The 23,671-nt window shown below is 46.3% G+C and overlaps 1 protein-coding gene across 4 annotated transcripts in view; it reads right to left on the reverse strand.

Moving 5' to 3' along the window:
• Positions 1-23,671, reverse strand: part of LOC137430964 (trafficking kinesin-binding protein 1) — a 180,136-nt gene that overhangs the window by 147,987 nt on the left and 8,478 nt on the right. For all 4 annotated transcript variants that reach the window (XM_068121815.2, XM_068121784.2, XM_068121766.2 and 1 more), the window contains exons 3-4: positions 21,933-22,544; positions 15,630-15,824 (exon numbers count right to left, since the gene is read on the reverse strand). In XM_068121815.2, the coding sequence (XP_067977916.1) occupies positions 15,630-15,824; positions 21,933-22,002 (265 nt within the window). In that variant the 5' untranslated portion in view covers positions 22,003-22,544. The remainder of the gene's footprint in view (positions 1-15,629; positions 15,825-21,932; positions 22,545-23,671) is intronic.

A 23,671-nucleotide genomic window follows, 5' to 3' on the forward strand; every position in this document is an offset into this window, starting at 1 on the left:
AACGCTACAGCACACAATGACATTCTAGACAATTGTATGCTTCCCACGTTGTGGCAACAGTTTGGGGAAGATCCTTTCCTGTTTCAGCATGACAATGCCCCCGTGACAAAGCAAGGTCCATACAGAAATGGTTTGTTGAGATCGGTGTGGAAGAACTTGACTGGCCTGCACAGAGACTTGACCTCAACGCCATCAAACTTTGGGATGAATTGGAATGCCGTCTGTGAGCCACGCCTTATCGCCCAACATCAGTGCCCGACCTCACTAATGCTCTTATGGCTGAATGGAAGCAAATCCCCACAGCAATGTTCCAACATCTTGTGGAAAACCTTCCCAGAAGATTATAGCAGCAAAGGGGGGGACCAACTCCATATTAATGTCCATGATATTGGAATGAGATGTTCGATGTTCAGGTGTCCACATACTTTTGGTCATGTAGTGTGTGTGTGTGTGTGTATATATATATATTGTATAAAGTATGATATGATTATCCGAATCTCATTGGTCCAGATAACGCCTTATCCATGGTTGCTAAGGCACATGTGGTTTGTCTAATTCAAAAGGCGTGGTTCAAAAGGCATGAAAGGCATGTTTGCAATCACCAACGATGCCTTCCTCTTCTCATCATTCATTCGTGTTGGAAGATGTACTGCTGATGACCTTTACATCTTCTTGTCGCCCGACACAGCATATCCTGTTCGCTTGGTGTAAAGTTTGACTGCCTCTTTCTAGGTTGATTGTCTTCTGCACCCACAATTGTTTTGCCGGCAGACGACAGTGCAATGTATGACAGAGCAACAGTGCAATTGCGGGATACAATGTACGTATCAAATATTTATCCACACATTATCCAGCCCTTATCTGATGGATAGCTATCCTACCCTTATCCACCCTTTGAACAACCGCAGTTAATCATTCAATTAGTTAACCTTTGGATAAGAATTTTAACCACAGTATAGCTCTTATCCAGGGGTTAAATTATCGGAATGTGCCAGGTGGTGATGTTTTGCCATGACATGATACCAATAACAAGCTATAATCATTTAGCTGCCTGCAGAAAGAGTAGGGGAGCACAGCTGTGGCGTGTTTGTGGAATTATTATCTGAATGTCCCTGCAAAGAAAGAGGGTAAGAACTGCATGAACAATCCAGAGGGGGCGAATGAAGTGGAGAGTACAAGGACAAAAATAAAGTCGAAAACATGGAGGAAAAGTGCAAGAGAAATACTAGAATGGCACTTGGAAGAGTGCATACCCCCGGCAGGCTGAACAGTTTACGTTTTGTGTGACCCACTGAAATGCTGGATCTGGACCCAGACCTCCAAAATCTAACAGCTTGTTCTTATCAGCTAACCAACTTATTCACCAAGTTTCATCCGAATCATGCTATACTGTATATCGTTTATTATTCTCTCTCTCTCAAGTGAAGATTCACTTAAAAATTATTGGATACATATCCGGATCCGAATTTTCTCCACATTTGAATCGAATTGTACTTGTCATATACCCAATCCTGTCCACCAAGTTTCGTCGGAATCAGTCCATAACCTTTTGAGACATTGTGTTATATATCGTTTTTAACCCTATCACTTAATTGTGAAGTCACTTGAAAAATTATAGTATCCGGATCCAGATCTTCACTAAAATCTAATCATTTCATCCTTGACACACACACCCAACCTGTCCATAAAATTTCGTCCGAATCCATCCACAACTTTTTGAGATATCCTGTTTACAGAAAAGAAAAAAAAACAACAACACAGACAAATAGACAAGGGTGAAAAGAAAACCTCCACCCACCTTGGTATTAGTATTGGTATTAGTGACTTCAAAGGAAATTTAATCAAACTATGACATGATATATACAACTACAACGACACTCTTCAATGTCACGACGTCGACTGAAATGCCCCTTCCCACATTATTACATCATTATACATACTTGTACAAAGTTTGATTTAAATCCATTCAGCTGTTCTCAAGTATCACATTTTTACCTGACATGACTTCTGACCTTTGACGCCAAAATCTAATCAGTTCATCTTTGCATCATTATATATACTAGGGCATTGCCCGTACTATATCTATATCTAAAATTATATCCCCCCCCTCTATTTACATGAAATGGTTTGGTCCAAAGCGAACGGCTTGCGAGTACGGTGACAATCCCCCCCCTCTATTTACATGCAATGGTTTGGTCCAAAGCGAACGGCTTCCGGAGTTTGGTAAAGAAATCGCCATCGCGTGCACAAACGCGCAGGAAAGCGAATGAATCGCAAATTCGGTTTTATTAGTTTTAAAACATAGTTTAACGCCAACATAGTTTGCAAACGTGAAATAAATGAATACGCTCTCAAATGTGCCATCCGAGGCAGAGTGTGTCCTCCACGTTCGGCACACGCGATCGTTCGCTGCTCTCTGATTGGTTGAATCGTTTTTTGGACATAGCTCGGTAAGTAATTGTCCGATTAATATGAAACCTTGAAAAGGCACATCCTCGGGTCCCCAGCAATATACCTGGCAAGTTAAAAGTATATCGGACCCGTGGTTGTCGAGAAACAGCGGTCACAGACAAACAGACGTACAAACGTACAGACGTACAAACGTACAGAGATTACTGGAATTATAGATAGATTTATAGCAAGTTTGGTCAAACTCCCATCACTGGTTCACAAGTTAATGCAGTAACAGAATTGTTACCTAATGGGACCTCTGACCTTTGACCTCTCGACACCATAATTTTATCCGTTTATCTTTACATCATTATATATACTTGGATCAAGTTTTACTTGGTTCCCTTCAGCCGTTATTAAGTTATCATAGTAATTAAAACCTATTACAGACTCTGACCTTTGACCTCTTGACCCCAAAATATAATCAGTTCATTTGTGCATCATAATGTATACATATTGGAAGTTTGGTGAAAATTATATCATTGGTTCACAAGTTAGTGCAGTAACAGAATTTTTACTTAACGGGACCTCTGACCTTTGACCTCTTGACCCCAAACTCTAATCAGTTCATCTTTACATCATTCTACATACTTGTACCAAGCTTGACTTCGATCTCTTCAGCCGTTCTGAAGTTACTGTGGTAATGAAAACCTATCATGGACGGACAGACAGACGCACGCACTGACAAACGGATGGACAGACAGTCGGATGGACGGACGGACAACCTGAAAACATAATGCCTCCGGGGACTTTGTCGGCAAAGGCAAAAAAATATTTTGTTTGCCTGTTTGGCTTTTGTATCTAAGCCCACAGCTCATAATTATGCACCTGCTGTTATGTATTGTTAAGGTTTTGGAAATGTAACCTGGGGGAGACCATTCATGTATAAGTAAGAATCCCCAGACAGTTATATCTATAGTTTATGTGGTAGGTAGACCATTGCCCATTACCCAGGGGATTGGGGGTAGGGGAGGTTACGTTGTGATGTTAGTCTGTGTATTCCCGGTGTGATGTTTCCCCATTTGCTGCTTTTCATTTCCTCAATCCACCAATAATCTGCTTCACCAAACCTCAATTCTACCGAATACCCATCCTTCACCCGATCAGTCTTTCCTTCAACCCAGCGATCGGTGTATTATTGTCCTTCTGTCCATCCGTAAATCCATACACCTCACTCAATTATTCTTCCACCATTTGGATCCCTTATTTTTGAATCACTCACATTCAGCCGTCTGTTCATTTATCCGTCCGTCCTTCCCACATTCTTCCTTCCCTGCATCTTACATTCATCCCACAGGAAAGCGCTTCTCAAACACGCCAAGTACTAGGAACATGAACGCCGGACCATTCGACATTTGCGTGAGAGGGAGAGAGAAGGAGGCTCTCCCTCCCTGCTGGGTGAAAAAAGATGTCCTAGATGTTCGGACTCCAAGTCAATCCTGTATTCCCACTGCTACCAACCAAACCCACTGGTCTCACTTCTGGTTGCACTTAGTCCCAGAAAACCCTCAATCAACCCAAGCTCAAGCATATTTACATATTATAACATGAAAGACAAAATTATGCTGCTATAGTAAGTACTCCCCCTCAGAGTGCGTTCATCGAACGGAAGGTACATAATGCATAATGTTGTAGAATAGATGTTGACTGTCCATGTAAAAATAAAAGTCACTGATGACATGACTAAGTATAAAAGTCTTCTCAGAGCGTTGTAGAACTTTGTAAGGTCCGTTCTATGGTTGCTGCAAGGGTTTCCGGATAGATGCATGCCGCCCGAATACGCTAGTGCATGTAGAACATTCCTGGGGAATAAAAACTGGGCATGATGAAAGCGTACATGTTGGTGTCACCCGGAGGCCCTACATGGCCGGGTGAAGTTGGTTGGCATAGTTGCTGGCATCGGGCATGGTGTCATCTGACGCAGAGAATAATTCTCTTGGGAGAGGAAGTGTTGCAACGTACACTAGCTCTGCAGTGGAGCATCCAAGGTCGTCTTTTAGAGCAGTTCACGTACCAAACAGGACCATTGGTATGAGGTCCGTCCAGTGCGTGGATTTGTCATGCGCTTTCAGGGAAGACTTGAGTTGGCCGTGAAAATGCTCCACCATACCATTTGCTGCTGGATGGTAAGTGGTGGTTTGCATGCGTTCGGTACCCTGGAGTCGAGTCAGCTCGAGAAATTGAACCGATTCAAAATGGCTGTCGCGATTCATAGTGACATAGTGATTATAGTGATGGTTGATGAAACACAAAAACGTGTGATCCAGTGTGGACAAAGGCCTTGGTGAAGGTAGATGTGATGATGTCTGTAGTGAAAATGTATCAAAGTTGAACCAGGTGTGATGCTCACTTAAACCACTGAGAGGCGTCTATAAGACCTCGGACGTCCGCGACTCCGGGCCACTCCTGCGACATTTACTCTATGACATGTAGACTCGGATGGTACGTACATGCAGATATTCTAGGCTTGCTTGCATTGACTAATATTATCGATCCTTTCTATATGATGCCAAGATCCTGATATATATTGCATGATTGTATTCCACAGGATGATGCCAGAGATCTGATTGTTATTAAACCTACCTATGGGACAAAGTTGTGGACTTGATTGATTTCTACAACACTTAATAACAATCAGTCTCGCCGTCCACGTGAGAACGAGAGGCGAACGACATGGCGGGACACAGGATGATCCAGGTGCCGCAATTTGCCGCCGACCCACAAGCAGCGGATTCTGGCTCGGAGCTGACGCATTGGCTCAAGACTCTGGACAATCAGTTCAAAGCCCAGGACGCCGCTGTCACTGATTTTTTTTATTGATTTTTTTTTTTTTTTGTATACTGAATCGAGGCTCGAAACGAAACTAGAAGTACTTCAGACTAAAGTACACCATAGCGTCTACAGGGGAATCGAACAGTGTACTACATTCAATGCAGCTGTGACAGAGCTAAAACGAATTTACATTAAGAAACGAAGTGTGGTTTATTCCAGGCATCTGCTCGCAATGCGGAGTCAACAGCCTACTGAGACGCTGGACCATTTCGCACAAGAGCTGCGACGTCTGCTTGCAGATAGTGCTCCGGAGGTACGCACACATGAGCAAGTACAAGAGGATCTTGTACGCGATTCTTTTGTCTCAGGGATCAGCTCTTCAACCATCAGACAAAGACTTTTGGAAACTGCGGACTTGACGTTCACGGAAGCTTTACGGCTGGCGCACGTATACACTGAGGCTCGGGAACAATCTGACGCCTATGACCACACACGTGTCACTGCGGGGACTTCTCGACTAGCCCGACCGGAGAGAGCTACCGCCGAGGACGCAGGAGCGGACCCGACTTCACTGCCGGAACCCCTGGCCTCTCCCGAGGAGGACCCAGATTCCGGCTTGGCGGCAGCCGCAGCTGCAGGACCAAAGCCTGGACGAAACGCTACGTGCTATTTCTGCGGGAATCGACAACATCCCAGGTCGGTGTGTCCGGCTCGGGAAGCGATATGTCATTTGTGTTCGACAAAAGGGCACTTTGCAAAAGTTTGCCGAAAAGCTGCGCGGGGCAAACGAACTCGCACGACATTGAATGGGCTTATCGCCGAGCAAAAGGGCTGAGCACAGAGCGGGGCGCCTCACCCGACTTTGATGAGCTGCGCACCTCCTCGTGGGCCCCTGGCTGCGCGCTCGACCTTGGTGAGATTCATCGGGCCGCCAAAACAAATGGCGCAAACACGACCGAACGCGGAGCGACTGTCCTTGGCTGGTATCCGAACGTCTCATGATGGCTTTGAGACTCCACGCGTGACTCTAGCGCCATCCGAAGGCTGCTCGTACGACCTACAAGCTCCTGCTTCGGCACGGGAAACTGCAGTTGGCTTCGACCCTTCTCGCGTGACACGAGCGCCATCCGCTGGCTGCTCGTACGAACTACAAGCTCCTGCTTTGGCACGGCAAACTGCAGTCGGTTTTGAAACTACGCGCTTGACACGAGCGCCATCCGGAGGCTGCTCGAACGACTGGAGAACTGTAGCTGGCGTTGGATCTACACGCAAGGCGCGATCGTCTTGCTCGGATGGCTCGATACCTGTCGGTCCACCCGGCCTGGCTCAGGCCATTATCCCACTTATGATCGAAGGCATTTTTGCTCGGGCTTTAATCGACACAGGGTCCACAGATAGTTATGTCGATCATCGACTGGTGCAAAAAGATGGATGGCCGATCCTTGGGACAGGACGTCGGATCTGTATGGCCTCCCAAGGGCTTAGGCTCAGCACAAAAGGGGAATGTCGATTGAAGCTTGTGATACAACACAACAACATGCATTTTAAAGGCAATTTTCCCTGCTAGAGCGGGGGTTAGCCTTGCGGTCCCCATGACAATCTTCTCCATTTTGCCCTATTTTCTGCATCTCTCCTTGTTAACCCCCTTGACGTCTGAGGTCTTATAGACGCCTCTCAGTGGTTTAAGTGAGCATCACACCTGGGTTCAACTTTGATAAATTTTCACTACATTCTCCCTGCCGTTAGAACTACACTGCCGCCAGGCAGGAATCAAGCATGCGACAGCATTAATTGATTAGTGATGTCAGTCCATGTCAGTCGGTCCATCCGTAGCGGTCAGGTCGGCGAATTGCCCTGCCAGCACGGGTCCGGAAACTACCGGGTACGACATCCCCAAGCCCGGAGTCCCCTGCATCGGAGTAGCTGCTGGAGGCAGGCGTCGGAGGGGGCACCACGGTGCCTTCAGGCAGGGGTGTATCTGGTGATGGGAGGGACGGCAGATGCTCCATAGGTGGAGCATCGGGAGAGTCCATAGACTCGTAAATTGGTTCGTCGATGTCCCCGTAAGGGTCGACGACCCCACAAGGGGCGAGATGGCGCACGGAGACAGTGGACTCACGTCCATCTGCCATCATCACGCGAGCATGCTCGGGATTAGCCTGGAGTACCTGCACCTTATCCACTAAGGGATCGTACTTGCTCGTGCGAACCGCACGTTTGAGGTAGGCCGGCCCCGGCTCAGCGAACCAACTAGGTAAAGATCGGATACTACCCGAGCTTCTTGGGTGGTGGAACAGCCGTTCGTGAGGAGTCTGGTTGGTGGCCGTACATAGTAGAGTCCTGATCGAGTTCAGCGCCGCAGGTAGTGACCAAGCCCATTTATCTAGGCCTCGGCTGAGGGTCCTGAGGCTTAGCGTCACGGCCCTCCATATAATCCCATTGAAGCATTCGACCTGCCCATTCGCCTGTGGTCTGTACGGGGTGGTATAGCTAGAAGCGACATTATTCTGGAGCAAGAAGCTCCTCACTTCCTGGGACAGGAACACCGCACCCCGATCTGTATGCACGTACTCGTAGGCCGGATACCCAAACATAGAAAACAAGTTCTGCAGGCACCGTATGACTGTGGCGGCCGTCATATCTGCGCATGTGAAAGCAAAAGGGAATCGCGAGTACTCATCAACGATACTGAGCAGATAACGGGAGTTACTCGACACCGGCAGCGGCCCTTTGAAATCCATCGCCAATCTCTCCCACGGTCTAGTAGCCCTGACCAGCGTCCCCATGGGAGGGTTGTAAAAACGCGGTTTGAGTTCCGCACATACAGCGCAGTCGCGACAGACCCGGCGGACGTCCTCAACCGAGTACGGCAGGTTGCCACGACGCACAAAATGAGCGAAACGCGTCACCCCAGGATGACACATAGTGTCGTGCAAAGCGCGCAGACCCTCCAAAGATATGAGACCCGCACACGTAGCCGGCCTCGATAAGGCGTCGGCGACCAGGTTATCCCTCCCCGGGCGATATTTGATGGTGTAGCAGAAGTCGGCGAGTTTGATATGCCAGCGAGTGATTTTCTCATTCTTAATGCGTTGAGCATGTAAGGTGTCATACATAAACGCAACGCTCTGTTGGTCCGTGATGATTTGGAAGCATCGTCTGAGCAAGTACGGACGCCAACGCCGAATCGACTCGACGATCGCGTACGCTTCCTTTTCGACAGACGAATGCCTCCGCTCAGCGGAGGTGAGAGTCCGCGAAAAGAAAGCCACAGGGCGCCCCCCCTGGGAGAGAGTCGCCGCTATCGCATGATCCGAGGCATCACTTTCCAAGACGAAAGATTTGCGCTCGTCGATCATTGCCACAGCGGCGCCAGCGATGTCAGACTTAAGGCCCCGAAAAGCAGCCATGGCGGCAGGGCTCATGGGGAACGCTTCGCAGGCCACAAGTGGGCGGAGTTTCGCGGAGAAATTTTGCACCCACTTAGAATAATGGGCGAACAGCCCGAGAGCACGCTTCAGCGAAGCTCGATCGCAGGGCGGGGCCATATCGAGCAAGGGTCGCAGACGCTCCTTATCTGGAGCAACAGAGCCATGGGTCACGGTGTACCCCAGAAGATCTATCGTGCGCATGGAGTAACGACACTTAGCCTCATTCATGGTTATGCGATACCTCTGCGCGACCTCGAGGAAGTGCTTCAGATTAGCATCATGATGCCCCTGGTCATGCCCGCAAACCGTAAGATTGTCCAGATATACAAAGACATCTGTCAAGTTCTCCTTAGCGATAAGGTCGTCCATAGCCCTCTGAAAACAAGGAACCCCGTTCGTCACCCCAAAATGTAGTCGGGTGAACTGGTATAACCTTTGACCCGATTCAAAGGCGGTATAGATGCGATCGGCCCTGGAGATGGGGATCTGATGATACGCACTACGCAGATCGAGAGTGCTATAGACCGAGTACTGAGCCACCTGTCGAACCAGTACGTCCATCCCCGGTAGAGGGTAGGCGTCCAGCTGTGTAAATCGATTAATCGTCTGCGAATAGTCGATTACCATGCGTTTGCGATGCGCTTCACTTCGTACCACGAAGACCTGGGCCCGCCACGGCGACCGGCTAGGTTCTATGATACCTTCCTTTAAGAGCTGGGCCGTTTCCTCCGCAATGAATTGCGCGTCAGCTCGTGAGTAGCGCCGTTATTTTACCGCTACAGGTGTGCAGTCCGTTGTCATATTGGGGAACAGTGACAGAGGCTCAATTTCCATCCCTGCGAGTGCACACACAGCAAGCATATCAGTACCACCAAATTCCATTTCCAAACGTCCATGTCGCTTAATAAAATCATGTCCTAACAAAATATCAGCACATAATGCAGGTAAGACCGTGAGATGTACATCTGGAAATTTGCGTCCCTTTATCACACCTTTATTGGAATTCCGGTCCCTCGAGCGACGGGGCTTGCTTCGATCTCTCCACGGCATCAAAGTTTGAGTGTTTTCCCATTCGTTTCTTTGTCAAATTTCCGCTGCGTATTTTGTTGTGTATGTGTTATTGTGTGTTTCTATTTGCTTTTGGTTTTGTAGTTGTTGCAAATTTGTGTGTAATTAGTCGTTTCTTTGTTCGCGCCTCGTGCGCCTCGTGCGGCCTGGTGTCTTGTGCGGCCTCCTCGTCTCGACTTGTGCCCCGCCCCCTATATCTCGTTTTTCTTTCACCTCTGCTCCTGCTTTCTCAAATCTACGTTCTCACTTAGAGACTTTTCCCAGATTGTTTTTCATGGTTTTGTTTAAATATTTATTTAAATATGTTTAAACCGCAGCCGTGATGCTGATGCTGACGCCGCCCCCCCCCCCCCCACCCCCCAGAATTTCCATGTTTTAAACGTTTCCCAGTGTGTACCCTGGATAAGAATAGGTACGCCATATCACTGCGTGTCGTAAGAGGCGACTAAGAGGGTTGGCGTCAGGAAGGGCATCCGGCCATAAAAACATTGCCTCAAAAAGAGAACCATGACAATTACAACTACATGTGGGCAGGGTACAGCCCGAAGTGGAGATCGGTTTCTGAGGTTTGGGACATGGAATGTAGGGACAATGACAGGGAGATCAGGAGAAGTGGTGGAAGTATTGGTCAGAAGAAGAGTGGACATATGTTGTGTGCAAGAGACGAGATGGAAGGGAAGTGGTGTGAGAATGGTGAAGGGTAGGCAGGGACAGAAATACAAGTTTGTGTGGCAAGGGTGCCTGGAGGGCGTGAATGGTGTTGGTGTCCTGTTTTCTGAGGAGTTTGTAGACAGTGTGGTGAGTGTGACTAGAGTGAGTGATAGGTTGATGATGGTGAAAATGATGATTGGAAAGCTCTTGATGAACGTCATCTCGGGATATGCTCCGCAGGTTGGTCGAAGCGATGAAGAGAAGGACAAGTTCTGGTGTGCGATAGAGAAGCTGATGGAAAACGTGAAAGATGAGGACGTTGTTGTGGTCGGAGGAGACCTAAATGGACATGTGGGAAGGAGTATGGATGGTTTTGACGGAGTTCATGGGGGTTACGCATATGGTGTGAGAATTGGAGAAGGTGAAAGGATTTTGGAGTTTGCTGATGGAGCTGATTTGTTGATTTGTAATACTCAGTTCCAGAAAGAGGATAATAAGCTTGTTACATACACGTCAGGTGGGTCGACGACAACCGTTGACTACCTGATGGTGCGTAGGCGAGATAGGGGGCACCTCCGGGACACAAAGGTGATCCCGGGGGAGGAGGCTGTTTCACAGCACCACTTGGTTGTCTGCGACGTAAGGGTGAAAGGTGCGAGGAGAGCTCGGCGGGTGAAATACCAACCGAGAATGAAGGTGTGGAGGTTGAAAGAGGTGACAGTAAGGGAGGCATTAAAAGAGAGGCTGAGTAGGGTCGAGGATGATGTGGTTGAGCTTGAAAGTGGTTGGATGTCAATGAAAGCTAGTCTGTTGGGAGCCGTTGGTGAGGTATGTGGATGGACAAAAGGACCACCGAGGCACTTGGAAACATGGTGGTGGGATGATGAAGTTGGAAAGAGGACTGACGAGAAGAGGAAGAAGTTCAAGGAGTGGCAGAAGGCGAAGGGTACGGGAGCAGAAACAGCAGAGCATGAAAGTTATAAGGCAGCCAGGAAGGCTGCAAAGAAAGAGGTAGCAAAGGCGCAGGAGGCATGTAGGAAAATGTTCGGAGAACGCTTGGATTCAGAAGAGGGTCAGAAAGCAGTATTCAGGATTGCAAAGCAGATAGCGAAAGAGAGGTGTGATGTGATGGGGGTGAGTTGCTTGAAGGATGAAGTGGGACAAATCGTTGTCGACCCAGATGGAATTAAAGGAAGATGGAAAAGATATATGGAAATGCTGTTGAATACAGAGAATGAATGGGATGGCAACATAGAGAGTAACCCAGTTTTAGGACCGGCAGAGAGGATAACTGAGAAGGAAGTTGAGGAAGCGATAAAAGCAATGAAGGGTAGAAAAGCGGGAGGGCCGACGGGAGTTGTGGGACAAATGTTGAAGGCAGCAGGAAGTTGGGGTGTTAAGAGAATGACAGAGATCTGTAATCTGGTGGTGAAACAACAACATGCATTTTAAAGGCCATTTTCCCTGCTAGAGCGGGGGTTAGCCTTGCGGTCCCCATGACAATCTTCTCCATTTTGCCCTATTTTCTGCATCTCTCCTTGTTACCCCCTTGCCCGCATTTCTTCTTCCACCATCTTTAGCCAAGGCTTTCTCGGTCTTCCCCGTCCTCTACTTCCTTCTACATTCATTTCCATCACTCTTCTCAACCAGTCACTTTCATCCTTCCTCAACACATGACCAAACCATCTCAACCTGTTCCTCTTCACAGCATCAATCACAGGCAATATTCCCATCATCTTTCGCAATTCATCATTTGTCCTCCTCTCTCTCAACGATACTCCGCACATCCATCGAACCATTCGCATTTCCACCCTTTCCAGCCTTCGTTGCTGCTCTACGTTCATTACCCATGTCTCGCTCCCATAAATCCTAACACTTCTCACACATGCAGCAGACACCTTTCCTTTCACCTTCAACGACAATCCCCTCCACATCAGCACGCCACTCAGTTCCCGAAACTTCTTCCATGCACATCTCACTCGAGCAACCGTTGCCGAGTCTGATCCACCTTCTCCATTCAGCATGTCTCCGAGGTAGCAAAATGTTTTCACACCTTCCAGCTTCACGCCATCTCCAAGATCCAACTCAACATTTCCTCCATCTGCAGCTCCCTCTGCGCACACCTTACATTTGAATGTAGCTGCCACACTGGTTAATGACCCTCTCAGACCACTACATTTTTGATGAACCCACTCAGCGCACATTGTACACTGAATGGAGTTCACTCCGACACCCTTCCTGCACACAGCACATGGCCACTTCCCAGTTCTTTCCACCTCACCACATGCTTTACCACTTGCCATCACCTTTGTCTTTCCGATATTCACCTTCAGACCTTTTGTCTCCATACATTACTTCCACGTGTTCATCTTTTCCTTCAGTCCATCCATACTTTCCACAATCAACACCAGATCATCTGCATACAACAACTCCCACGGTAAACCCTCCTTTACGTTCTGAGCCAGCACCTCCATCACAGCTACAAATAGTAGTGGACTTAGTACCGACCCCTGATGCACTCCCACCTTCACCTCAAACTCACCACTGTTCCCATCCTTCGTCCTTACAGCTGTGCGCGCTCTTTTGTACATTGCCATCACTACTATGATCAACCATTCCTCCACTCCTAACTTCCTCAATGCCCATGTCAATACTTTGCGTGGAACCCTATCGAATGCTTTCTCCAGATCAACAAACCCAAAAAACAACTTCTTCCTCTTATCCATGTACTTCTCCTGCAACTGCCTCACAATGAAAAGCACGTCTGTTGTTCCTCTTCCTGGCATGAATCCAAACTGCATTTCGTCGATCTTCACTTTCTTCCTTATCCTCCTTTCCAACACCCTTTCCAATACCTTCATTCCATGCTCCAATAACTTTATCGCTCAGTACGAGCCACACTCCAGAGGGTCACCTTTCCCCTTGTATAGAGGGACGAGGGTACTCAGTTCCCAATCCACTGGAATGCGGCCTTCTTTCACCACCAGATTACAGATCTCTGTCATTCTCTTCACACCCCAACTTCCTGCTGCCTTCAACATATCTCCCACAACTCCCGGCGGCCCTCCCGCTTTTCCACTTCCAAAAGCTGAATTATAGTAGTAAATTCATTCAAAAAGAACCAAAAATGTCAGGCCGAGTCCCGGGAAGGTTATAGGCTCGGTAGCGAGGCCGGGCTGGGCCCATTTCACAATTAAAAGACGAGTTGAATTATAGTAGTCAATCTTCTCTGTCTGTTGCATGGAAATTACACAGGCTCAACCACTGATGTTAATTACTCTGTTTTTATTTATTTTACTTTATTTTGCATTCCCATGTCATATAAATGAACTTTGCTTGTAAGTGATTTACTTCTGGGCAACCAAGATATTTTCGATTCTGACTTGATATTTCAATACATATTTCCCCAGCAACGCTGGGTACTTCAGCTTGTAATATATATTCTACTACTACCACTACACCCTCTTCTTCATCTTCTTACACAGCCACAATGATACAACGAATACTACTACTAGTATTTCTTATTATGCCTCCGTTGACGAAGTCGCCGGAGGCATTATGTTTTCAGGTTGTCCGTCCAGCTGTCCGTCCGTCATAGGTTTTCGTTACCGCAATAACTTGAGAATGGCTGAAGAGATCTTAGTCAAACTTGGTGCAGGTATGTATAATGAAGTAAAGATCAACTGATTAGATTTTGGGTTCACGAGGTCAAAGGCCAAAGTCTGTAATATGTCCAAAACTTGAGAACAGCTGAAGTGATCTAATTAAAACTTGGTACAGGTATGTATAATGATGTAAAGATTAACCGATTAGATTTTGGGGGCTAAGGTCAAAGGTCAAAGTCCATAATAGGTCTTGGTACTTGGTACAGGTATACTGATTAGAATTTGGAGTCAGGAGGTCAAACGTCAAAGTTCAAAGTCTGTAATAGGTCTATAACTTGAGAACTGCTGAAGTGATCTAATACAAACTTGGTACAGGTATGTATAATGATGTAAAGGTTAACTGATTAGAATTTGGAGTCAGGAGGTCAAAGGTCAAAGTTCAAAGTCTGTAATGGGTCTATAACTTGAGAACGGCTGAAGTGATCCAATTAAAACTTGGTACAGATATGTATAATGATGTAAAGATTAACCGATTCGATTTTGGAGTCCAGAGGTCAAAGGTCAGTGGTCATTTCAGGTAAAAATGTGATAACTTGAGAACAGCTGTATGGATTTAAAGCCAACTTGGTACAAGTACTTGGTACAAGTAATGATGTAATGATGTGGGCGGAGGAAAATCGGTCAACGTCGTAACATCGAAGAGCATCGTTCTAGTTTTTCTTTAATAGCCCCAATTACTCCCACCTCCTTTGTGCGGTCAGCTGGGGAAAGATTTTGGCAGAAGTCTTTAATAAAACGGTTTGCCAGGCTTGATGTTTGACTGGAGCCATCTCAGGCAGAAATATTGATTTTGTTCAGGTTGCCGGCCATTTGGTCAGGTCAGTTTTTTGGGACTGCCACTGGTAACATGTAACCCAGTGCTACCTGCCGCATGGTCGGCTTGTCGGTGATTAAAACATCCCTCACTGGCTTTGCTAGTGTTGAGGGCGACTGTGCCACCCTGCCAGGACCAAAAACAGCACCTGGCAAAGGGCGGATGAGCTCCCTTCGGGAGCCAATGGCCATCCGGTAAGGAGATGGTGTCTCCTGAAAAACACCCATCCAGTTTGGACCGGTTCAAGTCATACCAAAGACTTTAAAATGGTACGTGTTGCTTCCTTGTTTGAAAAGGATAGAGCACGGACAATCCCCATCGGTTGATATCCATGGGGATGAGGAAATGACCCACTCATTACGATGAGAAAAGTGTCACCATTGAAAAGCGTCAGTGTCGCTGGTACACAGAGTATCCCGGGAAGTGACGGTAGCGACAGCACTTCCCCTAAGCACAGTGGCTGTGTTAATTGTTTGTCTCGTCAGGTATGTTTGTGTGTGTGTGTGTGTCAGCTCTATTACGAGCCTTAGCCCAAGTATTAATATATATATATATATATATATATATATATATATATATATATATATATAAACCATCCAGTGGGATTATACTGTACACATAAATATTAAATCACATACACACCTGCGAACAAGAAAATGAGCAAAGATATTTTAAATATAGTCATTTAAAACAACTCATCATGTTATTTTATCATCACATTTGAGAAGCAGAGCAATAGGTTAAAGAAAGACCAAGAAAGCAGCCGTGATGACTCACTCATGTACTTGAGTGTCTCTTCAGCCTGCTCAGGTGAGAGATCTGAACCAGAGTCTGAAGAGAGAGCTGGAGTCTGCAGCCAGTCTGTGTGTCTGTAGCTGTACACCGAGTCAGCCCGCAGCGTATATTGAGGGAGGCGCTCCTCAATCAAGCTCAAAATTTCTACCTCGGGAAGGTCTGCTGCGCTGCACACATCTGAACGCAGGACAGCAGAGGAAGATCCAACATTAATCCTTGAGTGGTGGGTAAGGGGAGTTCATCCAGGTCACAATCATCATTTCGTACACAGCATGTGGCCACTGATTTGCATCATTCCTGGGGGAGCAGCTGTGCCACTGACGCAATGCCCCCTGTAGGTTAAAGCAGGAATTTGAAAATTGTTCCAGGATGTCAGAGAAAATAATAATTAAAACTGCGGGCAGTGTTGAACGGTTTACTCGCACCCACTTTTGATACAAGCCCACTTTCATCGGACATGCTTTGATACAACCCCCCTTCGATACAACCCCGATACACACACACCCCCACACACACACACACCCACACACACACACCCCCCCACACACACACACACACCCCCACACACACACACCCCCACACACGCACCCCCACACACACGCACCCCCACACACGCACCCCCACACACGCACCCCCACACACGCACCCCCACACACGCACCCCCACACACGCACCCCCACACACGCACCCCACACACACACCCCCACACACACACCCCCACACACACACCCCCACACACACACCCCCACACACACACCCCCACACACACCCCCCACACACACACACCCGCACACACACACACCCCCACACACACACCCCCACACACACACCCACACACACACACCCATGCACACCCCCACACACACACCCCCACACACACACACCCCCACACACACACCTCCAAACACACACACCCCCACACACCCCCACACACACAAACCCCCATACCCACACACACACATCCCCACACACACACATCCCCACACACACACATCCCCACACACACACATCCCCATAAACACACACACACACACACACACACACACACGTGCCTGCACACATGGATATTTTACATCAGTAAGAATTCACTTTGAAAATGCGATCAATTTAAAATGTTAGATTTCGAATAACTTCCGTCATTTTTCATTGGATTTCCACCAAATAAAGGTTACCATTGCTTGCAGATACCTCTCTTTCTCTCTAAAAGTGAAGACAGAATGAACTTCAGAGCTAGAATAAAGCCGAGGCGGCGGAGAGTTTTACAATGTTATTTTCCAATGTAAATGACAATATAGCGTAGTTTTAGGAAAATTCATCAGAATTTCCCAGATTTGTTGATTCAAATGTTAACACCCTCTAGCGACTGTCAAATCCGAAGAGGTGGTTATGTCACATGGCCTGGTGAGAAAAAGTGTTGCGGTTCTTCTTCTTCATGCAATAACAACTTCGAGCTTCCAGACCGTACATCCAATCATCTTGAAATTTTGCACACTTGTTCGGCTTGATGAGGTGTAGAACGCATTAAAAATTCTAGTCGATCAATGCAGTGGTTCAAGAGTTAAAAGCTTTTTTGGATTTTCCTTCCATTTTATTTATTGCGGCCAAACCATGTGACTTATCAAAACGTCTCAAGTAACAATGAAACATCCCCCCATATTATACACTTATATAGGGAAGTTACACTCCCAAACCCCCAACCTTACAACCAAGAGGCTATGAATTTTCTTTTTACTGACCAAAACATTTTCATACTCCCCCACCCCTCAGTACAACTGCCAGCTTTCAACTCATTCTGTCCAGCAATTCAGGAGTGAATATAAGTCAAATGAACAAACCCACAAGCACACTATAACGACACTCGGTGGAGAGCATACCTCCACTAGGTTGAACAGTTTACGTTTTGTATTCCACTTAGTTTACGTTTTATATTGTGAAAACATTTTGCTACCTAGGAGACATGCTGAATGGAGAAGGTGTATCAGCCTCGGCAACGGTTGCTAGAGTGAGATGTGCATGGAAGAAGTTTCGGGAATTGAGTGGCGTGCTGATGAGAAGGGGAGTGTCGTTGAAGCTGAAGGGAGAGGTGTATGCTGCATGTGTGAGAAGTGTTATGATTTATGGGAGCGAGACATGGGTAATGAATGTAGAGCAGCAACGAAGGCTGGAAAGGGTGGAAATGCGAATGGTTCGATGGATGTGCGGAGTATCGTTGAGAGAGAGGAAGACAAATGATGAATTGCGAAAGATGATGGGAATAGAGCCTGTGATTGATGCTGTGAAGAGGAACAGGTTGAGATGGTTTGGTCATGTGTTGAGGAAGGATGAAAGTGACTGGTTGAGAAGAGTGATGGAAATGAATGTAGAAGAAAGTAGAGGATGGGGAAGACCGAGAAAGACTTGGCTGAAGGTGGTGGAAGAAGAAATGCGGGCAAGGGGCTTAACAAGGGGAGATGCAGAAAATAGGGCAAAATGGAGAAGATTGTCATGGGGCCCGCAAGGCTAACCCCCGCTCTAGCAGGGAAAATGGCCTTAAAATGCATGTTGTTGTGTTGTATTCCACTGACAGGGCAGATCTGGATCCGAACCTGAACCAAAATCGAATCGACTTGTTCTTGTCACCTACCCAACTTGTATCCACATAGTTTTTTCAATACGCGTCCACAACTTTTCTTGAAATATCGTGCTATATTTTGTCTTTTGCCCTATCGCTCACCATTCCACAGTGGGTGGAATAAGCACCTCAGAGATTTGGCGCCGAGTGAAACAAAGAGTGCAACACAATTAACCTTTTAAATTCAGAAACAGCAACACAAGCAACAACAAGCAACTCTAAGTCAGCAACACAATTAACCTTTAAATAATGGAAACTGATGGATTGACTTAGGTTTTCCCATCACTGGGGACGGTGACAAATAATACATGAAGCTCACCACGTCATAACAATAATATACATCGGTGTTTGAACAGAGGGACAATTGGGGGGGGGGGGGGGTACCTTCCCCTCTCGATTAACCTCCTGGGTTTTCAAAACCTTGTAATTAAAATACCTCAATAAATTTAAATTGGCAGAGTAAAAAAATGGTTATAATAATCAATAGCACTGAAAGAGCAACATTCTGACTGATTTATTTTTACCCACAAAAGTTGCAAAAAGCTAACCTCCTTCACCAGTAGATGGTAAATGCATTCCTTAAAATTGTGTTTGAAAGTTTCACTCTCTCACACTGCTCACTCACCTCCATCCTGATAAAACGAATCAAATACAGCCCTGGTGTATAATATTACACTTCTTTCAATGGTTATATTTCAGATATTGGAGCTTGCACATCATTAATTCTCATAATTTCCCACTTCACTGCTTCTCTATACAACAACCTTTACTATTAATTTGTGGTGTATATTGTACACTAGCCGAAGTATCCGGCATTGCCGGGGTGGGAGGCAGGAGGGGGAGGGGTGAGGAAGGGAGTGGGTGGAGTGGAAGAGGGAGGGGAGGGGGAGGTGAGGTGAGGGGAGAAGGAGGGGAAAGATATATGACATATATATATTTTGGGGGGCTTTTACAGGCCCCTCCGTTTTTGGGGATGGAGGGAAGGGAAGGAGGAAAAATTTACCCCATGTGAAGAGGGCTTTAACCTCAGTGTTGCCCAGGTAAAAAAGGAAATTGTAATACCGTTTGCCACCACCACCAGGTGGCGCTACATTTACATAGAGAATTTCGCCCCTCTCCTGGTCCCCCATACCCCCGCATGAGACCGTGGCCACATAGCCTATGTTACCCCCCACCCCCTTCCCCACCCCCACATAACGTTGTATTTGTATCCCGAGTAAATCACAGAAGTGTTTATAGCTGGAGTACCCGGCGTTGCTCAAGCAAAAAAAAAACATTAACATATTTGAAATGAGGGCAAATATAATGGAAAGCAATTTGCATCCAAATCAGAATCCATCACAAATGTCAAATCATCATTTTACCTTTTCATTGAACATGTGCTGGTGAATGTGCCATTGATCACATTCCTGAGTTAAGTTTGATGACATTCAGGAAGAACAAGCGTTACGCCTAGGTCCCCCGTCGGTGAAGTGATGTGAGTTGACAAAGTGGAAGACGCAGAAAACATGCTATGATATGATATTTCGCTCACAAGGTTCAGACATACATGGCGGCGGCCATCTTGGATTTTTACGTGGCGACCCAATTTTAAACAGCGTTCTTGCTTGTGCCTAGATACACCCACACACCAGATTAGAAGTTGGTACTTTGCTTATTTTTCAAGATATTTCGCTCACAAGGTTCAGACATATATATGGTGGCGGCCATCTTGGATTTTGACGTGGCGACCCAATTTTAAACAGCGGTCTTCCTGATGCCGAGATACACCCACACACCAAATTAAAAGTTGGTACTTCGCTTATTTTTCAAGATATTCATCTCACAAGGTTCAGACCTTGAACCTTGTGACATACATGGCGGCGGCCATCTTGGATTTGGACGTGGCGACCCAATTTTAAACAGCGTTCTTGCTTGTGCCTATATGCACCCACACACCAGATTAGAAGTTGGTACTTCGCTTATTTTTCAAGATATTTCGCTCACAAGGTTCAGACATATATATGGTGGCGGCCATCTTGGATTTTGACGTGGCGCCCCAATTTTCAATAGCGTTCTTCCTTATGCCGAGGTACACCGCCACACCAAATTAGAAGTTGGTACTTCGCTTATTTTTCAAGATATTCATCTCACAAGGTTCAGACATACATGGCATCAGACATACATGGCGGCGGCCATCTTGGATTTTGACGTGGGTTGCACCCTCACACCAAATTCGAATGCGGTTCTTCACTTATGCACGCACGCACGCACGCAAACACGCACGCCCGCACGCACGCACGGACGGACGGACGGAGGGGAAAACCATAGTCCCCCTTTCGCTCCGCTGTGCGACGGGGGACAAAAAGACAACTTACAACTAACTTCGACCACTTCCGGAATTGTTTGATTGAATCTGATTTATTTGATGTCATTAATCAAAAAGGTTTAGGCACTATAGAGCGATTTTTTTTAATCCCCCAAATTTAACACATATTAAAAATAATAATAAAAAATTTGTCTAAAACACTCCCTGGCACTCACTCACTGACAACCCCCTGAAAGTTTGACGAAGATCCGTTCAGCCATCTCTGAGAAAAATGGCAACACACAGACAGAGACACAGGCAAACGGCTCTCATATAGTATAGATTTATGCTTATTGTTGGCCTCCCTCGTCACCCCGTGCACAATGTGATGGTCCCATGCCCTGGGAGTGTTATAATAGGAATGGTGTTGTTCTACTATGCTAAACTTCACATTGGTTTGGCATGCTTCCTTTCCTGGGTAAATGCCAGCCTGCTTCTCTTTAAAGTGAAATCATGGCTTGTGATGCCCCTGGACAGACTGTATGGAGAAGAAACAGGTTTTTTTATGAGGAATTACTCTTTGTTCATGAAAACAATGAAAAGTTTGTCTACCACAAACATTATTGGGTGAACTTATACAGAAGGCTGGCTGGATAATTGAGAGATAGTATGCGTACCTTTAAGCTGTCTAACCTCGGTTTCATTCCCAACTGAACTATAAGCTGTCACCCTGGTACTTTGTAGACAGAGTGCCATTAAAGAAGAATGCCATTCTTTGGGGGGTATGTATGTTAAGCCAAATGTACCATTTGCTGGCATTCGCTGGTGGACTTCAAAAATCCCACAATAACTTTTGAAAAAGAAGAAGAACAAGAAGAGAAAAAAAGAGTAGGTAAGTGTGCCTGTACCCTGCCCTGACTACTGCGAGAAACAATAACACAGTGTATTATCTGCCAAGTGACTGATTAATCAGTGCAAACCCTGGAAAGTGCATCCTTATGCATGCATGGGTAGTTGAGCAGTACATAATACAAATGCACATTATTTAAAAACTAGAATCCATGTCATCTGCACTTTAAAATTTAAGAAGCAAGAGTAACATGACAATTAAAGAACACTTTGAATTTCCAGGAAGTAACTACATTCTCTTTAACTTCTACTATAAATTTAACTTCTACGATAAAGTATTAATTGACACTAATAATAGTCACAACAATAATAATAGTAGCATGAAAGGCAAACGAATGCTAAAGCAGTACAGCATGCAGGTATGCTGCAAGGCCATGAAGACCAATGACAATTTGGTACAATGGAGAAACGGGTCTATCGGTTAACTTTAAGAATTTTTCAAAATATCCTCTCTCCACAGCATGTGTGAAGTGTATACCTGTAATGGTACCAGTATCAGTGTACACCCGTGAAGCATCCACTTCTTTGGGACTTGGCCCATCACGCATGTAGCAGAATTCCACGGTGTCTTGTGTACACGTGAACACCGGCAGGCGTAAAACAGCTGAAGAGACGCAACTTATTGCAGGTGGGCTAGAGGCTGGGCTTTGTGTCTTTGTTACAAACGCAGAAGATGAAGAAATTGTATTGATGACACCAGCATCGAGTTGTGATGTCAGAAGGGTTCTCGGTGATAATAGAGATTCATCCAAGGCATCTCCTCTGGGCTCCGATGCCAGAATGCCTGTTGAGAGGCCCACGGGCCGCAATGCCTGAAACTCGCCGTTACTACGTCTCGATGGAGCCGGGTGATTGGTAGATAACACAGAAACCACCCGAGGCAGTGTTGCAGATCAGTATCCTTTCCTGTTTTCTTATTCACTGGCAGGGTAGTACAGTATATGCTTATATGTTCTGGAGAAGAAAGCACTTCCAAGTGTGTGTAACCAAAAAACACCGACTTTCTAGAAGAAAATATGAAGTAGGACGTTCATGCAACTTGGATCTTCAGCTCAGAGGGTTCCAATAGTAGTCAAAGCAGCAAAACATCCTAGAAAGGTACAACAGAAAAAAGTGAAGAATTACCATCACAGACAAAAGTACATTCTTCTCTTAAAGCTCTTAAAGCATCACAAACAGATGATAGCAATCCCTTCAAGAAAAGCAGCAAATTGGATCATCAAATTTCTCAAGTCAAATCCGTGTCAAGTCCACATTAAATTTTAATGAGATGGTGGGAAACTTAGACAGGAAAGTATGTTAGGTTAGATCCATCACACCCTGGGAGTGGGCGGGGCAGGGGGAATGCGGGGGGGGGGGGGGGGGAGCGGTTGGGAGGAGAGTTGAGGACTTGGAGGTGGATGTGGAGAGGTTGAGGACTTGTGTTTGAGGACTTTGAGAACTTGGTGGTGGATGGATTGGTTAAGAACTAAGGGGTGGGGAGGAAGGGGTTGAAAACTTGGGGATGGGCCAGGGGGGTTAAAACTTTGGGGGTTGAGAACTTTGGGTTGGGTGGGGGAAGGGGTTAATAACTTGCGGGTTGGATGCGGAGGATTGAGGACTTGGGGGTTCGTGGGGGAGGAGGGAGTTTGTAAACTTTAGGGTGGGTGGAGGGGGGTTTAGGACTTCAGAGTGGATAAGGAGGACTTGAGGTGGGTGGGGTTTGAGGACTTGAGGGTGGGTGGGGGAAGAGGGGTGAGGACATAGGTTTAGATTTGGGGTTGAGTACTTGGGTGTGGGGTGGTTATATGGGATCGTTCAGAATTTTTTTTTACCAATATAGTTAAATAAACCACTTTTCAGCAAATTGTATACAACAACAACAACATGCATTTTAAGGCCATTTTCCCTGCTAGAGCGGGGGTTAGCCTTGCGGGCCCCATGACAATCTTCTCCATTTTGCCCTATTTTCTGCATCTCTCCTTGTTAACCCCCTTGCCCGCATTTCTTCTTCCACCATCCTCAGCCAAGTCTTTCTCGGTCTTCCCCGTCCTCTCCTTCCTTCTACATTCATTTCCATCACTCTTCTCAACCAGTCACTTTCATCCTTCCTCAACACATGACCAAACCATCTCAACCTGTTCCTCTTCACAGCAATCACAGGCTCTATTCCCATCATCTTACGCAATTCATCATTTGTCTTCCTCTCTCTCAACGATACTCCGCACATCCATCGAA

The sequence above is a fragment of the Myxine glutinosa genome, chromosome 1 (genome assembly GCF_964187855.1).
Source record: "Myxine glutinosa chromosome 1, kmMyxGlut1.1, whole genome shotgun sequence".
Taxonomy (NCBI): Eukaryota; Metazoa; Chordata; class Myxini; order Myxiniformes; family Myxinidae; genus Myxine; species Myxine glutinosa.